The sequence below is a fragment of the Hevea brasiliensis genome, chromosome 16 (genome assembly GCF_030052815.1).
Source record: "Hevea brasiliensis isolate MT/VB/25A 57/8 chromosome 16, ASM3005281v1, whole genome shotgun sequence".
Classification (NCBI taxonomy): domain Eukaryota; kingdom Viridiplantae; phylum Streptophyta; class Magnoliopsida; order Malpighiales; family Euphorbiaceae; genus Hevea; species Hevea brasiliensis.
This window is the reverse complement of record NC_079508.1, coordinates 35,488,467-35,511,466: the sequence shown is the minus strand read 5'-3', so window position 1 is coordinate 35,511,466 and position 23,000 is coordinate 35,488,467. Positions and strand designations below refer to the sequence as shown.

General features: G+C 32.0%; 1 protein-coding gene across 1 annotated transcript; it reads right to left on the bottom strand.

The window, feature by feature from the left end:
• Positions 1-539: 539 nt before the first annotated feature.
• Positions 540-863, bottom strand: LOC110647569 (uncharacterized). The gene has a single exon (XM_021801477.2). The coding sequence runs from the start codon at positions 861-863 to the stop codon at positions 540-542; it is 324 nt and encodes a 107-aa protein (XP_021657169.2).
• Between the last annotated feature and the right edge of the window lie 22,137 nt (positions 864-23,000).

Sequence of the window (23,000 nt, the reverse complement as noted above, 5' to 3'; positions counted from 1 at the left end):
ATTTATTATAATAGGATATTTGGAGTTTGAGTCCAAAAATGCATACCTTAGAGTAGAAGGAAGAGGTTTCAATTCTACTTATTTTTTAGCCTCTTGTGATTCATCCTTGGGTTGTAACTCCTTGAGCTCTTCCACTTGTAGTGCTTGAGCTAAGGGTAGAAGTGGGCTAGCTTCTAAAAATCGTGCATAGGTTGTAATTTCTATATTGTCATCATCTACTATGTTGCTATGCACTATGCATGCTTCAAGAGGATCTTCAGGATACCTCTAGTGGAATTTTTCTTTGACTAGCTTATCTTTATGTCAACCCTCAACCATTCATCAGGATCAAGCTCGTGTTTCATTGCTTTGAATAGGTTAAATTCTACTTCCTCCTCTCCTACTTTGAGAGATAACTACCCATTTTTGACGTCTATGATAGCTTTAGTGGTTGCCAAGCAAGGCCTTCCTAATATAATGGGAATTTGAATATCTTCTTCCATCTCCAATATAATAAAATCAATAAGAATAAAGAAATTGCCAACTTTGATGAGGATGTTTTACAAGATGCCAAATGGGTACTTAACAGACTCGTCTGCCAATTGTAATGAGATGGTAGTTAGTCTAAGCTCTCCAACATTTAGCTTTTGATATATTGACAGAGGCATCAGACTCACACTTACATCAAGATTGTAAAAGGCCTTGTCTATGTTCATGTTGCCAATGAGACAAGGTATAGAGAAGCTTCCAAGGTCCTTGAGTTTTAGAGGCAATTTATTTTGCAAGATGGTGCTGCATTCCCCTATTAAAGCAATAGTCTCATAATCCTTTAGCTTTCTCTTCTTGGAGAGGATTTCCTTTATGAACTTGGCATAGGATGGCATTTAAGATAGTGCTTCTATAAAGGGAATGTTAATATAGAGTTTTTGTAAAACTTTCAAAAACTTCCCAAACTGCTTATCCAACTTTACCTTCTGGAACCTTCGAGGGATAGGTAGAGGGGCTCGTATGGCTCAGGTAGCTTCTTTTTCTTTTTTTTTTCCTCCTCCCCCTTGTCCTTTTTGGTTTTTTTCTCTTCCTCTTTTGATTGGTTATTAGAACTACTAGAAGTTTCATATATTGATTTTTTGTGTGTCTTCTGGTTTTTGATCTTCTACGATTATGCCACTCCTCAAAGCAACTACCAATGGCTTTGCTTGAAGAACTAGCTTATTAGGCAATTTGGTTTTCAAGCATCTTGCTATGAGTAGCCAACTAGTCCATTTTGGAGGCTAATTGCTTTATCATTTCATTTTGTTGTTATTGCACTGCCAAGTAGCTTTCCATCATAGACTCTACAGTAAACTTAGATTCAGATTGCTGAGGTTGAGGACGTGGTGGTGGCTGTGTTAAGTTTTTTCCTCTATTCTGAAAACCACATGTAGTGGTATATATCCATGATACTTGTTTATGGGCTGATTTTGTTGGTTATGTGAGTTTGACCATGCAAAGTTGGAATGATTCCTCCATCCAGGATTATAAGTATTTGAGTATGGATTATTAATCTACCTCTGGCTGAAGTGCCCTCCACTGTTCACATAGTTCATCTGTTCTATGGAAGGCTTACTGTAATTACTACATTCTAAAGTTATGTGGCCTCCTCCATAGTTATTGCAGTGTTGATTGCTTAACCCTACTACAATGGCTTGCATCTTATCAAGTCTCCTCTTAAGTTGGTCAAACTGAGCATTAATCATATTGAGGGCATCTAGTTCTAGGTTCCCTGCAATTCTCCTCATGTCTTCCCTTTCTTTTGACCATTCGAAATTATGATAAGCAACCCTCTTTAGGAGTTCCACAGCTTCATTCAGCATTTTCTCCATGAGATCTCCTCTTGTTGCAAAATCAATTGTACTCCTTATCGATGATAGCAGTCCATTATAAAAGATTTGAACTAAGAGCCAGACTTCTATGCCATAGTGTGGACATTCCCTTTGTAGGTCTTTGTATCTCTACCATGCATCATAGAGTGATTCCCCTTTTCTTTGGCTGAAAGTGTTCAGCTCTATTCTTAGTTTTGCAATCTTTGTAAGTGGGAAGTACCTTGCCAAGAAGTCTTGTGAAAGATTCTCCCAAGTGGTTAATGTTCCACCTGGTTGAGAAAATAGCCACTCTCTTACCTTATCTCTGAGAGAGAATGGGAATGCTCTAAGTCTAATAGCTTTATCAAAGACTCCATTCATTTTAAAGGCATCGCACAAAGTAAGAAAGCATTATAGGTGATAATGTGGATCGTCTGCAGGTAAGCCTCCAAATTGAGTCTGCTAAATCATCTGGAGCCATGCTGGATTGAGCTCAAAATTATTGGCCTCCATTATGGGTCTAGTAACACTGGATTGGAATCCTTGGATAGCTAGGGCTCCATAGTCCCTCAAGGGTCTTAGCTTGTTGTTGTTAGCCATGACTGGATTTTCAAAAGCTACAGGTTCTAGTTATTGATGTCTCCTTCCTCTCTTGATGGCTCTTAGAGTCTTGTCTATTTCAAAATCCAATTTAAGCAATTCGTCTTCAAGCTTTGTTCTGGTCATAAACTAAATAGAGAACCTAAAAACAAAAAACAAAAAGTAAAACTAATGTAAATACTTTAAAATAACAAAAATAAATGTCTAAATCAAATAAATTGCCTATCGCTTAATATTACAAAAAAAATCCTTAACAACGGCACTAAAAACTTGTTTGCTAGTTTACAACCCTGTAAGTGCATGTATCATGAACAAGTAATACAATAGCAAGTAAAGTATCATTCACATGAGGAATTTATAGGCGTAAGTACCAAGATAGATAATAATTTTAACTATTTAAACCATTGAATGTGTGGAGAGATTTATTCTAAACTACTTTTATGAATGCTAAGGATTAAAGGAAAATAAAACTATAAATCTAATTTAGAAATCTATTGACTAAACAATTCCAGAATTAAGTTTTCACACTTTGACCCTATTATGGATTTGACCTTGCCTATTTAACAGATTGAGAATTGTTACTTTGATGGAATTTAATCCTAAGATATCCTAGGTCTTCTCTCAAGGCACATAAGATGTATTTTAATTAACATGAACTCTACTTTTGTGTTGATCAATCTTAATTAAAATTTTTTAAGTTCTTTGATTAATTATGAGGTCCCACAGAGGATGTTAGCCTATCTCTAGGTCAGATTTCCTAGGTCCAAGATTTTGATTTCTAATACTAATTTTCATCTTTCAATTCTGTTGTGAAAAACTACACCCACATAAAATAAAGAATATAAAATTTAACGTGGTTCGGCGTAAGCCTACTCCATCAAACAAATCCACTATCAAGGAAAAATAATTACAATTACTAATTATTTTTCTCACTCTCAAAATCACTCAAACAAAACTCACAGAATTCAACACATCTCTCCACTTTATGGGCTCTCTATAATACATTCTATATAATAGCCAACTAACTATTCATATATATATAGGCCACTAAAATCTAGTCCTTTTAGGACTTTAATTATTAAACTTTATAATTTAAATTCTACTAAACTTTCTAAACTAATTATATTTCCTAAATTAATTATACTTCCTAATTCCAATTGGATTTGGATTCTAACAATCTCCACCTCCAAGTCAAATGGAATTAATCTTCACAATTTCTGCAAAAGTCAATTTTCTCTTGGGTACTTCTTTGCACTCTTGTTTCTTGATGTTGCCTCTTGCTTCCACTTGCATTCTTCCAATCAATGTGCTTCCTTTCAATTTGTAGAGATTCTTTGTACCAATCTTCTCACCCTTCATGATCACAAGAGCACCTCGGTTAACTTTCATAACTCCACCATGAATCAAACACCCATAGCCCAAAGAATCCAATTTACCTAAGAAAATTAAGTTCCTTTCAAATTTAGGAACATATCTCACCTCTTCGAACACTTTTACTTGATCACCATGCAGCTTGATCTTCATTCTTCCAATGCCTTCAACTTCCATCTTGTTCCCATTGGCTAGCTTCACTTTTTCTCCTTTCTTTTCTTCAATCACATCAAACCACTCATTCTTTGAGCAAATATGGAATGGGCAAGCAGAATCTATTAACCACTCATCTTGTAATGGATCTTTTGCCTTTTTCTTATCATTATCCACATTCAAACATTCACTATCAATACCATCATCAATTGCAATTGTAGCAGTTCCTTCTTTTTCTTTTCCACAACTCTTCTTGAATTATTTAAACTCAGCAAGATCTTTATTTATCTTCATACAATGGTATTGAATGTGGCCTTTCTCATGACAGTAGTATCATTCTCTATCTTCATGGTCTACTCGTGATCTCGAACTCGATCTACTATTCCTTCTCCAATTATTTCCATGTGAATTGCTTCTACCACGATTAGGACCAGCAATAAAGGCTCCACCTTCATTACTACTACTTATCTTCTTAAACTTCTCATCATCCAAGATAACTACGGTAACCTCCTCTGCCTTCAAATTCTCCTTCCCAACTGTTACAGCTATCACCAAGCTTTTATAAGAGTGTGGGAGAGAGGTTAAAAGCAAGAGAGCTTTATCTTCTTCATCAACATTCACACCAAAACTAGCCAATTGGGTAATTAATTTATTAAAGATATTAAGATGATCCCTCACATCAGTACCTTCATCCTTTATGAGTTGGTATAACTCTTTCTTCAAGTACAAGCGATTTGTGAGTGATTTTGACATGTACAGGTTCTCTAATTTCTTCCACAAAACAACAGGCGAGGTCTCCTCCAAGACATTGTACTTCACATCTAGGGTTAACGTCAATCTAATCGTACTCATAGCCCTTTGTTAAGCTCCTCCTAATCATCATCTTTCATGGTCGTTGGTTTCTTCTCGTTCAATGCTTTAATTAATCCTTGTTGAACAAGGACATCCTTCACGGTGCTTTGCCATAAACTGAAATTATTTTTCCCATCGAATGGCTCCATCTCAAATTTTGTGCTTGCCATCTTTGACATCTCGAACCAGGCTCTGATACCACTTGTTGTGAAAAAACTGCACCCACACAAAATAAAGAATACAAAATTTAACGTGGTTCGGTATAAGCTTACTCCACCAAACAAATCCACTATTAAGGAAAAATAATTACAATTACTAATTATTTTTCTCACCCTCAAAATCTCTCAAACAAAACTCACAGGATTCAACACACCTCTCCACTTTATGGGCTCTCTGTAATATATTCTATATAATAGCTAACCAACTATTCATATATATATAGGCCACTAAAATCTAGTTCTTTTAGGACTCTAATTATTAAACTTCATAATTTAAATTCTACTAAACTTCATAAACTAATTATATTTTCTAAATTAATTATACTTCCTAATTCCAATTAGACTTGGATTCTAACAAATTCTTTAACTAGTATCTTGTATCATGGCTAAGTGGGTGCTAACATGTAGCATGCATTAAGAACACTGAATATTAAATCAAAGAACAAAACTCAAATCCATTAAATAAACTCAGTATATATTTATAACAGAAATTAAGAGTGCTACTCTCTTAATTCTAGAATTAAAGAAACTACTCACCCATGGTGAGTTTAACAAACATGCTGTAATTGAAATAAAAGAACATAAACTAATTTGAAGAAATAAGACAAAAGAACCCAGAATAAAGATTCTGCAGTCTTGAACTTTTAAAACTTCAGTTGAGAGTCCTCCTCCTTAATGCTGATACAGATTCTCTTTAAACTGCTTAGAAAACTAGGGTTTGCAAACTAAAATAAACTCTAACTTAAACTCAAAAGACTTCTTAAAAGGGTCACTCTCTTTGTTTTAGTCTTTTGGTATTTATATCAGGTGCCTCAAAGTCATGTTTCAGAGTCCCAAGAACCCTAAAAGTCTATTTAAAATGAGTAAAAAGTAATTGGAATCACAACAGAAGTCTGCCTACTATAAAGTACATGGCTCGTGTGGTACTACGCAGCCCTGGGCCGTGTAAGTTTCTAGACAAGTTCAAGCTTTGTTCATATGGGAGAGAACAAGTTACACAGGGTTGTTTAGGCTTACACAAAGCATGGTATATGGTTCGTCTACTATCATCTCTCTTTGGCTTTTCAAGTTTTAGCTTCTAGAGACTTACATGGGGGCATATAAGGTACACAGGGTCTGTTACACGACTCGTGCACTATGGCTTTTTCATGTTCTCTTCAGTTCTCCTTGGATAGAGGGTTGCACGGATCAGACTCTACCTTTGCATGACCCATGTAATATTGTGTAGTAGCTTTTCTTGCTTTTCCTAGTTCCTAAGCTTGTCCAATCGACTTTCATGCCTTGGTTTTCCCTTAAAGGACTTGAAAAGATACAAAAAAAATGCGAAATTAAGCCAAGAATGACCAATTTAGCAAATACTAATGAAACTAAGTAAAAACAAATTTAGAAGCTAAAACTAAATTTCAATAAAGTCAATTAAAACTAATTTTAATTGAATTCATCAAAATATTTGCTTTAGTTTGCCCTACGTAATTTTAGAAAACTTCTTTTCTAAAAAAAACTAAATTAAATAATTTTAATTCTATTTTATGATCATATTAGGAATATTGATTCTAAAATAATTTTAGAACTATTTTAACTAATTTTAACAAGATTAATTAGTACTGATTTTAATTGATTTCATCAAATTAATTTAATTTATCCCATTGTTTACCATTTTTAATCTTAGAAAACAATTTTTCTAAGATTTAATATTGAACTACACAATTTAATTCAATAATTTATTTTTTAATTGCCTTCAATTAATTTTAAAAACCAATTTCTAAAAATTAATGTTAATTAAACATTTTAATTCAATAAATTCTTTATCCAATAACTCTTTAATTAGTTTTAGAAACTAATTTCTAAAATTAATATATAATTAAACGATTTAATTCAAAAAAAAAATTAATGCTACCTTTTAGTAATTTCCAAAAAAAAAAAAATTCTAAAATTAATTTAAATTAAACACTTTTAATTTAAATCTCAATTTTTTGTTCGAATTAAAAATTACAAAATTTAATTTGAATTAACAATTTAATTCAAAAACTAATCTAATTAGGATTAAAAAGTAATTTTATTGGAATTAAACCATTTTAATTCACATCTTAGTTAGAATTTGTGACACCTCTTACCCGTCTACAGTATAGCAGAGTACCGGAATACAGTGTACCGGAATACCCGATTTTATTTCAATCATTTTATTCTTCCTTAATTTATTTTTATCATAGTTATGAAGTACAATTTGTGAAATATAATTCATTTAAGTCATTTATTGAAATTATAATTTATTTGAGGTTCCGCAAATTTTATAGAAAATCTGGTAGAGTGCCTGATAAAAATGGAGAAAACAGTTCTTCGGAACCTGAGAAAAACACTTTCAAAAATTCCCAATTAATCCCAAACTCCATTTCATCATCAAAATCTCAATATTTCTCAAATATACTCCTATTTCTCATTCATTCATTTCATATGAAATTCATATAAAAGTCATAAATAAATATTCACTTGTTCATTCATAAACACAATTTTCATTATTTACATCAATACCAAAATACATTTCATAAGTCTTGATTATGCATGAGAAAATAAAAGTTAATTACAAAATACCAAAATAAAACCTAGTGTCCTACCACTGCACTGATGACGGTGAGATGACACGGACACTATGCAGAGCTGCAGATGATCTCACCCAGTCTGTGGTCTACTGAGCTCTCTATCGGTCTCTCCAGAACCTACGCGTGGCAAAAGCAACGCGCTAAGCAATAATGCTTAGTGGTGCCAATAATAGAATAAAAAGAAATAACAGAAAATAAATATGCAGTGAATGTATTAATGTCTTGTGGAGATAAGTTTTTGATAATTATTTATAGTCTTATTAATTTTGTACTAGTTATATTCAGTATTTCATTAAATTTATCCACTTTTATTTTTGGTTGCCTAAGTAACCTATACTGGATGACTAGACTGGATCAACGGGTAAACTTGCACTGGGTATCAAGTACCGTGAGCCGTCACACCATCGGTCATATATGTATCTCCCAGTGTGCAACAGAACAGATAATAAGCTGTAATAAACATTAGGCACAAGGCCAAGTATCATCATAATGTCAGAATGGCTAAAAGCCATAAAATGACAGAATGGCATAATGACATGTGCAGTTCTGCTAACTGAACCCTATTGGAATGCCAACCTATCCAAGCCAATCTTGCTAGGTGTACGAGGGCATGTTTCACTTTTAAATTTTACAATTCTTGAAATTTAGGTTTAGGTGCTACTATTCATTTCCTTAGTCAACTAAAATGTTGACTTTTGCATAGATAATAAGTACATTGGTTCTAATACTCTCAACATACCACATTTTGCATTCTAAAGTTGTGGGTATTGGTTGCCAATACCATTTCTAAGCTTAGTGTTAATTATTCACAATTTTCAGATTTCAAGCCTTATGTTTACTATTCCATTGGTCATTTATACAGTAGGAATTTAGCAAAGTTGTCTCCATGAAAGTTGTTTCTTATTTTGTCTAGTTACATTTCCTTTTTTGAATTACTCCATCTGGAGTTTCGTAACTCAAGTTATGGCCTAAACACCATAACTGGCCGGATTGGACAGAATCCAAAATTCTAGGCAAAACTGGTTCTACCAGATTTGGTAACCTAAGTTTGGTTGGCAATTTGACTAGGTTATGGTCAGAATTTGGATTTATGTTCTTCGTAAAAGTTGTAGGTTTATGTCTCAAATTTGTGCTGGTAAAATTTCAGGTCAATTGGACCTTTCTACACTGAGCTATAACTAAATGAATAAAAACTGTTCATTTGGTCATTTTGCCCAGGCAGAATGCAAGTCACCCGGATTAGGGCAATTTTTAGGCCAACTTGGTTTGATTTTCTGGGAAAGATTTCTTCACCAAAGTTGTGCTATTATGTGTAGTTTCATGTCCAATTGGCCTTGCACCAATTGAACCTATACAACTCCATTTATGGCTGCCCAAACCTGCTGGACTCACAACTAGTCCTGTAGGTTACCAAGGGCAGCATGCCTAAGTTCAACTCCAACATCCTTACTCACTTCAATTCCTCCTCACACATATTCAAATGGTCATTAATTGACCATTACAAAGTTCATATACCATTACATAAGCAAACCCTAATTTTGTTTAAGTCTCCAAGTTCTCAAAGTTTAATTTATGCATTAAACTTACAATTTCAACTTAGATCATGTTCTTAAACATGAATTGAGTGAGTGAACGAATAAATTGGGCACTAACCTTGATTTAGCTAATTTACAAAGCTTGAGAACTTCTCTTTTCCTCCTTCGTTTTGCTGCCCAAAACTTGCTCTAGGTGCAAGAAAAATTTTTAATGAAAGGAGCAAGGGATTTTATGGTGTAAAATGGTGGGAAAGGAAGCTTGGTTGGGATGGAAATTGTGGAGTCTCTTTGGTGAATGGTCACGCCAAGGAAGAAGATGGGTAAGGGATGCAGATTTCTTTTGTTCATTTTTGTCTCATTTATCCCATTTTAATGAGTTTGCTTAATTATGATTGGTGGAGAGTTATTTAATTACCTCATGTGATGTCAAAAGTCCCATTTTTTTCATTTTTCTTTTCTTTTCTTTTCTACTTAATTTCAATTCAATTTTTAGCAATATTTATTCATATTTTATGTTATACAAATTATTTCTTTAACTGGACAAGTTGGCCAAAAATTACCTCTGAAGGCGAAATGACCAAAATACCCTCCGTTTGGCTTAACAAACCAAAATTGTCTGTACCGATTGAAAAATTTTCCTAAGCATTTTCTTGGCATTCTAATGCCATAGGAACCTCAATGACCCTTCTTTAGAGTCCGAAAAATTATTTTATGAATTTTTCCTCGGGTTTAAGGCTCCTAGTTGCGAGAACCGCAACTTCCCACTGGATTACCCATCGCTAGGGCACCAACTTATTTAACTTTTTATTTCTAAAATTTTTTCTAAATTTTCTTATTAATATTTGAGTTAATTATGGTTCCTCACTTTAGTTTAAATATTTTTCTGAATGTTCTAGCTATCCGGACCGACACTGGTCACCGGAACACTAGAATGTACGGAGTTGCTACAGGGAGAGTGTTACAGAATTTGTAATTTAAAATCAAGTCAAAAGAGAGTCAAAATTGCAGGTGGTAAACTTGTAATTTTAGGCAAAACCAAGGGTAAGGGCACTCAATGGCAGTTTTGTAATTATATAGAAAGACATGGGCAAAAATCTATGCAACTTCTTCAACCCATGATTTCCCAGAATTTCTATTTGATTTTTTTTTTCTCAACTTTAGAGACATATATCTTCCTCACTGACAGTGATAAGAAAACATATATTGTTGGAAAACTCTACATGCCTATTTTCTAATGGCATCAATTATGCATTTTAATTTAATTTGTATAGGAAGATATTGAGACCCAAAATAGGGTTCATGACTACTGATATAAAAACTCCAAAATAAGAAAAGAGAATTCTAGAATCGATTTATTTTATGCTAACACCCTAAAACATGTCATATATATTTTATAGACTAGGAAACAAATATTTAGGGCTCTGATACCGATGAAGAAAAAATTAATAGATCTAACATATGGATTCAAATACATGGATCACAACTCATGTTCATGCAAAATACCTCAGGATCTCTATTATATTTATTTCACTAGTTTACTATATAATTACATGAATAATATGAACTATATAGATTAATTCACAGTCTAAATGTGTACCTTATTTATAAAATAATCAATGATCCACAAATGAATAAAGCAAAAGTCTTTTAAGGATATAGATTTGCACCAACACTTAGTGCACATACTTCACACTTTTATTTATAATTTTTTTTCCTTCTCTATTACTAATGAAGATAAAAAAAAAAAAAAATGGCTATTTATAAGTCATGACACCTTTTGGCGTAACAATTGCATCACTTCATACATGTAACTATTAAAAAGTGTTTAATTCAATATTTAATTTTAGAAAAATTATTTTCTAAGATTAAAAAAAGTAAACAATGGGGCAAGTCTCATTAAAATTAATAGTAGTAATTCCAAAATTATTTTAGAATTAATATTCCTAATATGATTAGGAAATGGAATCAAAAGTGTTTAATTCATTTAATTTTTAAGAAGAGGAGTTTTCTAAAATTACATGGGGCAAACTAAAATTAATATTTTGATGAATTTAATTAAATTATTTTTAATTGATTTCATTGAAAAATAATTTTAGCTTCTAAATTTATTTTAGAATTTTATATCTCTAATTGGATTAGAGAATGAATTAAATTATTTATTTGATGTGAATATGTATGTTATTTTTCATTGTTTTATTTTATTGTGGTGTTATATGTATATTTGTAGGTATTTTTACAAAGTTATTTATGTCACACCTTACCCCTCCGTAAGGCATAACATGATCCCGTAGTATACCTAATGAATTACCAAACTTCGTCTACTGATAACCCATTAAATACACTATAAGAAATTTTAAACCCTTTCTTATTTCTTTTTACAGTGGTGAGCACTTTTGACAGGTGTTAAATTTTTTTTTTAACTGAAGTGAAACCAAATAACAAATCTGAAGTATTAATAATTTCTGTAAAAATTTTGGCAGAGTGCTATCTGTATTTGGAGCAAAACAGTTCTTCAAAAACCTGTAAAAAGCACTTCCAATATATTTGTTCAATTCCAAACTCTAATATGGCTCAACTCAAATCAGTGTCTTCAATACAGTTCAAACTCAATTCAATATCATTTTCAGCAATTCCAAAGATAAATTGCAAAATAACTGAGTATTCAAAGCTGAAATAAGAGAATTGTAATACAACATTTTGACAGGCCAAAATAATTTATAACTTTATTTTACAACTGCTCAAGACTAAGTACAATATATACATACAATTCACATACATTACAATAATATTTACAATGAAGTGGTATACTCAATATACCTGGAAAAATCCCAATGCGAAGTCACAAGCAGCTTACTCTGCTGCTTTATTTGTCTGTCTATCTACGACTGCAATGAAAAAGCTATCGCTAAGTAAAATTTACTCAGTGGTGCACAATAACAATTTAAATGCGGTATATAAAACTTTTATTGACAATTTACAATTCAAATAATTCACAATTTTATGTCACAATTTTCAAAGCTCATATAACACAAATTTGATCAAAAAATTGAACAACACAGTGTTGTCAATCACTAATACAACTTAGGTCATGACACAAATTTTTCGAACATGCCATGTTGTATACCCCAACAAGGCATACTCACCCCACTAATCGAAATCAATGAGGGAGGTGGCTAGCTAGATAATGAGTACTCATCCATACTCACCTCAGACTGGCAAGTCAAAGAGGGAGGAATATAGTCATACTCACCCCATAAATGGAGGAGGAACATAGTGATATTGCCATGCTAAGTGTGAATCAAAAAAAATTTCAAATCACAATATTTAAATATTTCATACAAACCACAAATCACATTTTATCTCAAAATTTCCATTTGCAAAGTAGGCAACACAATAATTTCCAAATAAAATTCTCAAAGCCAAAACAATACAAAATTATTCATAACTCATTTGTCCAAATAAATTTTATAGTAAAAGTAGTGAATATAAAAAATATTGTGCACAGACCTGATCTGAGTCGCCTCTAGGCCTTGACTCAATGTTCCTTATGCTTCTCAATATCCTTTTCAACTAAAATACACAATTTAAAGTGTTTCAGCACTAAGTTAACTTGTTTCTAATAATAAGATCCAATATCTAAATTTTCTTGGTACTATTCTCTTCAATTCATTTCATTAGTCAATCTACAATGTTGACCATTAATACACACTAGGTGAATTAATTTTAATATTCCCAATTTGTCACATTTTATGGTCTCTAAGTGTTGGTATATATTACCAATTTCATTTTAAAGCTTAATGCATTTTATTGCCATTTTTCAGATTTCATGGCCAATGTTTACGGTCTATTGGACCAAGCTACAGTGTAAATTTAATAGATTTCTCTTCATTAAATTGTTTCTCATTGTTTCTTCTTTAATTTCCTTTTTGAATCACTCCATTTAGAGTTGTATAGCTTAAGTTATGGTCAATTAACCATAACTAAGTCAAATCCAAATTTTAGTTTCCTTTTTAGGCATTTTCGGTTCTGATTTTACTAATTTATTTGAACTATTTGTAATCACATTGAGGTCTAGCATTCTTCGTAAGTATTGTTGCCCTATGTCTTAGGGACAACCAAAAATTTTGCTTACCATTTTTCAAGTCTTATAGAATTCTTTATAGATAAATTGCTAACTTAGACTCAAAGGTCCTATATTGGCATGGTCCTCAATTAGGTCAATGGCTTTGACCTTAAATTATGACCTTATACATTTATAATTTGAGGACATTGTCTAGAACAATGTTTTAGGTCTCTTTCTTAGCTTTCCAGATTCGTATAGCTCATTTAAATTGGACACTTCTGGTGGGAGATATGCTTATTTGAATTTTCTGGATTTTATGGTCAAATGTGCTAATTCCAGTTTTAGTGTGCCAACTTAATTAAGTTAATTGACCTAGTTTTCTTGATTTTTGGATTTTGGTCAAATTACCAATATTGTAGATCTATATCTTATTGAAATTTTGGGACTGATTTCATGTCATTTGGAGTTCTATGGACCAAGTTATGGTCATTTTACTATTCACTACAAGAAAATATCAGAATAGAAACCGAATTTAGAAACGGATTTATATCGGTTTATAATTTGAAACGGATTTTGAAACGGAAATCTGGTAGAACAACTTAAATACATTAAAAACCAAATAGCAACTGATTAGAAACCGAAATTAGAAACGGAAACTCGTCGGTTTCTAAATTATGAAGAACATTTTGATGGCAAATTTAGCAACTGTTTATAAACCGATTACAAACCGATTTTTGAAACCGAAAATTTTCCGTTTCTAATATTTGTCATATTAGAAACCGAATATATCGGTTCCTAATTTCTTTCACTTTAATTTAGAAACTGATTTCATTCGGTTTCAAAATAAAAGTATTATCTATTTATATTTAGAAACCGATACGTATCGGTTTCAACATTCATATAATTTCCATTTTATTTACTAAAAATTAAAGTCTGTATAGAAACCGATTCCTATCGGTTTCAATTTTCCTTTGTTATATTTAGAAACCGATTTATTTCGGTTTCAAAATAAATCTAATCATTAATTTTATTTATTAAATTTTAAGGATAAATTAGGAACCGATTCATATCGGTTTCTAATTACCTAAAAATTTAGAAACTGATTTATATCGGTTTCAAAAGTAATGTAATTTCTATTTTATTTACTAAATTTTAAAATAAAATAGAAACCGATTCCTTTCGGTTTCTAATTACTCAATAAATTTAGAAACCGATTCCTTTCGGTTTCAAATTTTACTTAAAACGTTAGAAACCGATTCCTATCGGTTTCTATTTTCTTTTATTATATTTAGAAACCGATTTATGTCGGTTTCTAATTGAAAGTAATTTAGAAACCGATTGCTTTCGGTTTCAAATATTAAATTGTTCTCTAATTATATTTATAATTTCTATATTATTTACTAAATTTTCAAAATAGAAACCGATTATTATCGGTTTCTAATTTTTCATCGATGCTTAGAAACTGATAACTTTCGGTTTCAAAATTTATCGATTATATATTTGATTTAATAAATTTTAAAGTAAAGTTAGAAACCGATTTCATCGGTTTCAAAATCAATGAAATTTTAAAATAAATTAGGAACCGATTTATATCGGTTTCTAATTCTTTTAGTTATATTTAGAAACCGATAGCTTTGGTTTCAAAAATTAAAGTGTTATCTAATTATTTTTATTTAATTTTAATTTTAATTATATAGAATTATATTAATTTTATTTTCATAAAACTATAGGGATAATTTAATTTCAAATATATATATTATATTAATTTTTTTCAACTATATTAATTTTAATACCATTCTAGAGAAATGTCTTTCATAAACTTACGCTATTAAAATAATTTAAATCAATAATTAATTATATTTATAAAAATAAAAAATTATTTACAAGTAAATACTAATTTAATACTAGCTCCATTCTATGTCAATAATTTTTAAAATTTTTTATAAGAATTAAAAAATTATTGGATAAATATTTTTATAAAAATAATATTAAAAATTAATTAAAATTTCTTTATAATATCATTGAAATGTAAAAATATGTGAAAAAAATAAATATATTGAGAATAATAATAATTAAAGTAAAGTTAAAAAATAATTAATATTTTCATAATTTTATAAAATAACAAATAAAATAGAAATTTTTTTTTTAAATGAGAGTGCTAAATTACATAAAACTACGTAGTTTTAAGGATAGGTGACCTTAACAAACCTAAAACGCTCCTCTGTTCTTCATTGCCGCCCCTTGCTTCTTAAAGTTTCGATCACTCCTAGACGCGACGCCCTCAGTTGAACGAGTGTCTTGCTGTCAAGCTTGCTGTTGCATTCCTTCACGAAGCTCATCGTTCAAATTTTGTGCATTTTTACCTCTATTTTCAAGTGAAGCTCCTGTAATTTTCTATTTCCCTCTCTCTCACTCTCTTTTTTTGTTTATTTGTTTTTTTTTTATTCCTTCTTTCTGCGTTTACTCTTTTGTTTTCTCCTATACTCTATGTGGACCACTGTTATCATATTGTAGTTAGGGGTTTTTCTTTGAATTGCTAGATTTGTGCTTGCTTCTTCTATTTTGAGTTCATTGACCATTGATTTGTAGGGAGATTTGTTCTTTTGGGACAATGGTTATAAAGGGAGATTTGGGTTTTGTTGCTTCTTTATGTATTAATTTAGACCTTTAGATTTGGGTTTTGTTGCCCTGGTTCTCAGAGTGGCTTCCACAGTCAGATCCTCTAATATGCTTATCTGATAGCACAGGTTCTTTATTCTGTCCATCTGCCCACCTTCTGGAGTCCATGGACCCAGAAACGTCCCCGCGACCTCCTTCAGTAGAGGTAACAACTTCTTTCAGCTTGTCCTCTCCAATTGGCGTTAACACTGATTTTGACTCTAATTCGATCAAGATCTCAACATTTCGCTCCAAAGATTTAGCATAGGAATCGTCCATCTGCTTGTGTCCACATGAATCACTTACGACTGAAGCGTAGATTTTGCTTCAGGAATTCTGTTCATATGCAGCAAGCAGATTGCCAAGTTGCACCGCTTGTTCTTATCTGGCTCCAAGGACAGAGCTTTCCTGCAAAATATATTTTTTTAATGAAAATTAGCCTATTACATTTAGATTAAAATTCTATTTGTAATTTTAGTTACTGTTAAATTAGAAGTGACAGATGAATTAATTTGATTTGTGAACTCAGATTTTCTCTTTTCTTCTGTTGTCGAGTTTCGATTCAAAATCATTTATTTGATAATTTTCAGGAATAACAAATTCGTTTCTGCTCTATATTTGTTAGTTCTTGTCTTCTTATAGCTTTTTTCCTCGCAGTTATAATCACAAATATGTAGTTTTCTTTTAGGCAGATTGTGTTATAATTCTTGACATGGAGATTGAATTCATCTGTTGAAAGAAGGCCAGTTTTTCCCTTTTTAATTAAGTTTTTAATGGGCTTTGGCTGAATTTTTATGTATCCCCTCTGAGCTTTGTGAGGGTAAATTCTTTATATGTAAATCTTTTGGTTTGGATGGAATTACTTTTGGTTTCTGAATTGGGTTGTCTGTTGTTTAATGTCAAATATTAGATTTGTTGTTAAAACCTTGAAACTAGTCTCCAGAATAGTAGTAAGTTCCTCTAAATCTTGGTACACCTCGTTCATGGTGGATGGTTGCCATGCCCACCTGCCAACACTAGGCACCATAATTGCAATTATCTCTTAATTATCTATAGCAGATAACAAAATTAGGGCTTTTGCCTACATGGTTCATTGGTTCTTTTTGACAGTTGATGCCACCAATTGCTTACATGGTTCTTAAGGAAGATATCTTCTCCTTATTGGTTTCATCACTTGTACTGTTTATCAGATGAATTGAAACTTTCTGTCATTTTATTGTTGTCAATATCTAGTGATTATTTATTTCTTTGATGAGAGTGTAAGACACTTAGCTAGTAACTGCACATGCACAGACTGGTTGATGCAGTATTAGAAGATACAATTTAGAAATTACGTTCCATGTAAAATTAGGAATAGAAGATTTCAATTATTGAAACTGGGGGACTGACGTATTGCAAATAAATGAAACAGTGGTTGATCAAGTAAAGTGTCTTGCGGGTGCTTTGAATTATCAAGGTAACTTACAGTGCAACAGGAACTTCTTTTTATTGGTGTTGAATGCGACTTTGCTGCTTACATGTTATTAGCAAGGGTCTTTGATTGTGGTCTTGTTGTTCTGTATGTGTTTTTGCATTGTGGGTAATTTATAAAATAGCATGTGCATGACTTAGTATAGTCTGCATGTTATAAAGGCCATGTACATTGTCACGGTCCTTGTCTCCAGAGAAAGGTTGTGGAGGGTAGTTGAATAGCCCGCTTTTGAAGCAGAGAACAGGTTAATAAATGAAATTTTGATTTACGAAAGAACATGGAATTGATGTCCATACATTCTATGGAAATTATTCTTATACACACCATCCTAAGTATGTTTGTATCTTGACCATGATGTTCAGATGTGCAATTTATATTTAGCTGGAGTAACACAGAATAAGGTTTTCATTAAACTGAAAATCTTTAGCAAGCCTCTGAAGGGTAAAGGAAGGAGGCTTTTTTTTTTTTTTTTTATTTAAACTACATTCCCACAATTTCATATTAAATATTATCTGTCAAATTTTAATTGTTTATTCTATTTTGAATATTATTGTAACTTTTCACCTCATTCTGTTACTCTCATACTAAATATATTCTAAAAAAAATTAAAATATAGATAAAATAAATTTATTATCTTTAATATATATATATATATGGACTAAGATATATTATAGGCCAAAACTTACCATTTTTACTTTTAAATATAGGTAAAGTACTTTTTTTGTTCATGAGGCTCTGATTGAACTATAATCTGAAACTTTACAATCTTGAAAATAACTTTAATGTCACTAAATTAAAATTTTAATAATTTTTAATTATTAATGTATTACATTTTTATTTTATTGCAATAATTTTTAATTTAAATAATAATAATTATATAATAAAGTATATTATAAATTTTTGTATACACGTGCAACACATATATTTCTAAAACTAGTAATTAAAACTTAGAATTCAAACCCTGTTTGTTTTGTAGGCACTCTCTTATTATCCCAAAGTCTCATTTTTCTTCCTTGGAAGCCACTCCTCCATCTGTAAGTTAATTTCCCCCTCATTTGGTGCAATTATTTGTGGGTCCTTCATGAACTCACAGTATTTTAATGTGTATTTGTTGCAAATTTTGTTGTTATTGGATTAATTGCCTCACAAAATCCTGTTAACTTGTTATTGAGACATTGCATTGTCATTTTCTTTCTTTCAGTACACATTTGCATGTGAATTATCGCACTAAGTTTGAGTTAAGTTGACATTTTCTCTTTGATAGTGGTTTGTGTAGCCATGTGTATTCTAAAGTCTTGAATTAGGCGTGTCTTCCATCAAGGGTCTACTCCTCTTCTTTAAAATTAGTAGTTTGTGGTTTTAGTGGAGAATGACTTGCTATTCCCTTGAAAATCATGACTAAATTAATTAAGTAGTTTGATTGCTTGAGGTAAATGAAAATTGGTGCATGACCTATCCGTATTGTAGAAACATATGAGCTGAATTTTTCTTACACATGACAATAATAGTCTATTTGTCACTCCCATGGTCAAGTTAAAGAAGAAAAAAAATCACCCAATACCTTACAAAAACTCATAGTTTGAATAATGATTTCAAATTCAATTATTGTCTTGCAGTCTCTGCAGTTCATGGCTGTGGTAGCTAGTTTCTGCCCATCTGCCATACACAATCCAAAATTTATTCACATTATTCATGCCATTCTTGCTTTGAGTAATGAGCTGATTGTGCTAATTACAGTATAAATTACTTAATCCTGCATCATAACTGTATATGCTTGATTTAATTAGACATATGGTTAATCACAGTAAGTGAAAGATTATCTAGAATAACGATTCTCCAACAAGGCCCTAGTTAGCGCCGTGATTGAAGGGTTTACTAATTGTCTTTGAGAGACATAGGCTGCAAAAATGAAATTTCATGCTAGTAAGATATCATATATCTTGATGCGTGAAATTTTCGGGGATCTTGGTGTAGGACGAAACATTTGCTTAGTCTTAATGCTAGACATAATAGTTTATTAGTAGCCGGAGATCCAACGAAAGCAGAGCTCTGGTCAAACAATGATGGCCACCACCTTTCTGGATGTAAGAGGTCCACATCATAAGGTGTTAGTTTATGCTGGCCGAAGTTTCATAATATTCCAGAATTAGTAAGCTCTTGGAAGATTTAGCTTGGTTCCTAAACCCTAGACATCTAGTAGATGCGATCACTCACATGGCTTCCTTCTTTTTGTTATCTTGGTGGGAGTAATCCTTGACTCCCCCTTTCATTTGCTTTCTTACTTGCATCTCGAGGAGTCAGTTTATTAATTATTATTATTCTTATATGAAAAACATTTAGGTTTTAAGCATTCTAGTGACGAGTTGGGTGGCGATACATTCAAGATTTCTAAGCCTGTATTCACTGGATATTTTGATCTTAATTATCATAGTTTATTTTTTTGGTATTTAAGAGCAATTACTCAAGTATTATCTTTGTCCACTTTTATTTATTGTTTTCTTAAAAGTTATTTTATTCATAATTATTTATGTGTTGTTCTAAAAAGAGCAAGGAACATTATTTTTTTTTTTAATTTTACCTTATCTTTATTAAACATAGTCTTTCTCTTAATTAGGTTAGATAAAAAGTAATTTAATCAAATTAAAGAGTATTTATTTATAATTTAGGTAATTTAATTACTTTTTTATTATCATGCAAAAATTTTCTATTAGTCAATGTGATGCAATGTGTAGTGTGTAGAGATAATTACATGAACAAATCTTCAAAGAACAGCAAAGGTTTAATCCAAAACTTCAATAAGAAAGAGATAAAAATAAAGTAAAGAAACTTTATTGAAAATTGAAGAAATAAATAAAATTACAAATAAAAGATTGTATGTTTATTTTATTGCTATACTAATATCTATTTTTTCATGTCCTTTAATTTTAATGATTATTATGTTTTTTAATTTTATACTATTATGCCATATAATGTAGTTATTTATTTATTTATTTACTTTGAGGTGTTAAATTTTATACAATAATTTACTGACGGAATTTCTTTTTTTTTTTTTTTGAACTACATCTGTCTCATTCTCTTTTGGTCACTATCTCTCGTTATTTTGTCCCTTGCTTTCAGTATCACACAGGTAAGTAATATTTTAATATGGCGTTTTAATTTGTAGATGCATGCATATCAATTTTTGAGGTGATAATTTTTTCTATTTGTAGAAATTTTGTAACATCTCTCATTGTTCTCTGGGTGCAAATTTTATGTTGTGCACTTGGAGAACTAATGGGAGATGCTGCTGGAATTTTTACAAATATATGACATGTCATTATCTGTCTGTTATTGGTAGAGATGATACAATTCTAATTGGGTTAGGGCCTTACCTTTCAACGCATGATTGGGGATATGATGTAATTCTGATATATGACATATCATTACTAATATTCACTTAATTATTACACAGCTATTAGGAAAATGGGATCAGATCGGAGATGGATGTATGCTAGGTTAAAAGATGGTCTATTGACCTCAGAATTCATAGAAGGTATTGAACAATTCATAACATTTGCTAAGCAACATCCAGAGTGGATGGATGGGGATAAACTGAAGTGTCCATGTAATCATCGAAAGTGTCAGAATCGTAATTATGCTGATGAGAATACAATTCGGTTACATTTGATGAAGCATGGATTTGTGCCATATTATTATAAATGGATTCTACATGGGGAACCCCGCACAAGTAATATTGATAGTCAAAACATAAATGTTATGATAGCGGAGTCTGTTCAAGAGGTTGATAATAGCACAAGCAATACCTATGAGCAAATGGTAATGGATGCAAGAGTCCCGATTTCTTTTCAGATGTAATGGAGGAGCCTCCAAATCCATCACCAAAAATTGTATGACATGTTGCAAGTCGTTAATCAAGAGGTGTGGCCAGGTTGTGAAAGCCATTCGCAGCCTCTCGCTTGTTGCAAGGATGTTGAACATCAAGGCGTAACATCATTTGTCGAAGGTGATTTGATGACAATTGTCAACTTATGAAAGAGGTGTTACCGGATGAAAATTTAATGACTGAAAACTTTTACAGTACGAAGAAGTTGGTTCAAGCATTGGGCCTACCTGTTGAGAAGATTCATTGTTGTACTAATGGATGTATGTTATATTGGGCTGAAGATAGTGAGTTAACGAATTGCAAATTTTGTGACCATCCACGGTTCAAACGACATAGTCGAGGCTCTTCTAATTTTCAAACCAATGTGCCACATAAGAAAATGTACTACTTTCCTCTCACAGAGATTGCAAAGATTATATGCTTCGAATGCAACAGCAAAAGAAATGAGATGGCATGCTGAGCATGACCATGAAGATGGGGTAATGTGTCATTGTTCAGATGCAACTACATGGAAGCATTTTAATAAAACACATCCTTCATTTGCTGCTGAGGTTCGGAATGTAAGGCTAGGACTGTGCACCGATGGGTTTCAACCATTCGGTCAGTCTGGACAACAATATTCATCTTGGCCAGTCATTGTCACTCCTTACAATTTGCCTCCTTGGTTATGTATGAAGGAAGAGTATATGTTCCTAACGGTACTAGTTCCTGGTCCGAGAAACCCAAAAGACAAATTGGATGTGTACTTACAGCCCCTTATTGCAGAGTTGAAACAGTTGTGGGAAGTTGGAGTTGAGACATATGATGCATCAAAGAAGAATAATTTTAATATGAGGGTTGCGTTATTATGGACAATAAGTGATTTCCCTGCATATTCAATGTTATCCGGTTGGAGCACAGCAGGCAAGACTGCTTGTCCATATTGTAGGGACGATTCAGATGCATTCACATTGACAAAGGGTGGTAAACAATCATGGTTTGACAATCACCGTAAATTCTTACCAGCTAACCATCCTTTCAGACGGAATAAAATTGCTTTTAGAAAGAACAAGACAGTTACAAAAAGTGCTCCCCCCATTCTATCTGGTGAGGAAATTTTAGAACAAATAGAACATCTAGGATTAATGTGTGTCACAGATATGGGTGCAGATGAGAATAACGATTGCCAAGCAACAAACACGGGTTGGAAGAGACGGAGCATTTTTTGGGATTTGCCATATTGGAGTACTAACATGCTTCGCCACAACTTGGATGTCATGCATATAGAGAAAAATGTATTTGAAAATATTTTTAATACTGTGATGAATGTTGAAGGGAAGACGAAGGACAACGCAAAATCAAGGGAAGATTTGAAAGAATTTTGTCACCGACCTGAGTTAGAGAGGGATATGGCAACAGAAAGTATCCTAAAGCATGTTACACATTAGACAAACAATCAAAAGCGATGTTGTGTGAATGGCTTAAAAATCTTAGATTCCCGGATGGTTATGTGTCAAACATGGGCAGTGTATAGACATGAGAAAACTAAAGTTGTTTGGGATGAAAAGCCATGATTGTCATGTCTTTATGCAAAGATTACTCCCAATAGCATTTAGGAATTGCTTCCAAAAATGTGTGGCAAGCATTGACCGAATTGAGCAATTTCTTTAGAGAGTTAACTTCAACAACACTTAGAGAAGAAGCCATGTTACAGACTCAATGAAGAGATTCCTATTATATTATGTAAACTAGAGCGTATATTCCTCCAAGTTTCTTTGACTCCATGGAACATCTCCCAGG

Coding starts and splice junctions, on each gene's coding strand:
- LOC110647569 (XM_021801477.2), bottom strand. CDS start 863: ATGCCATCCTATGCCAAGTTCATAAAGGAAATCCTCTCCAAGAAGAGA.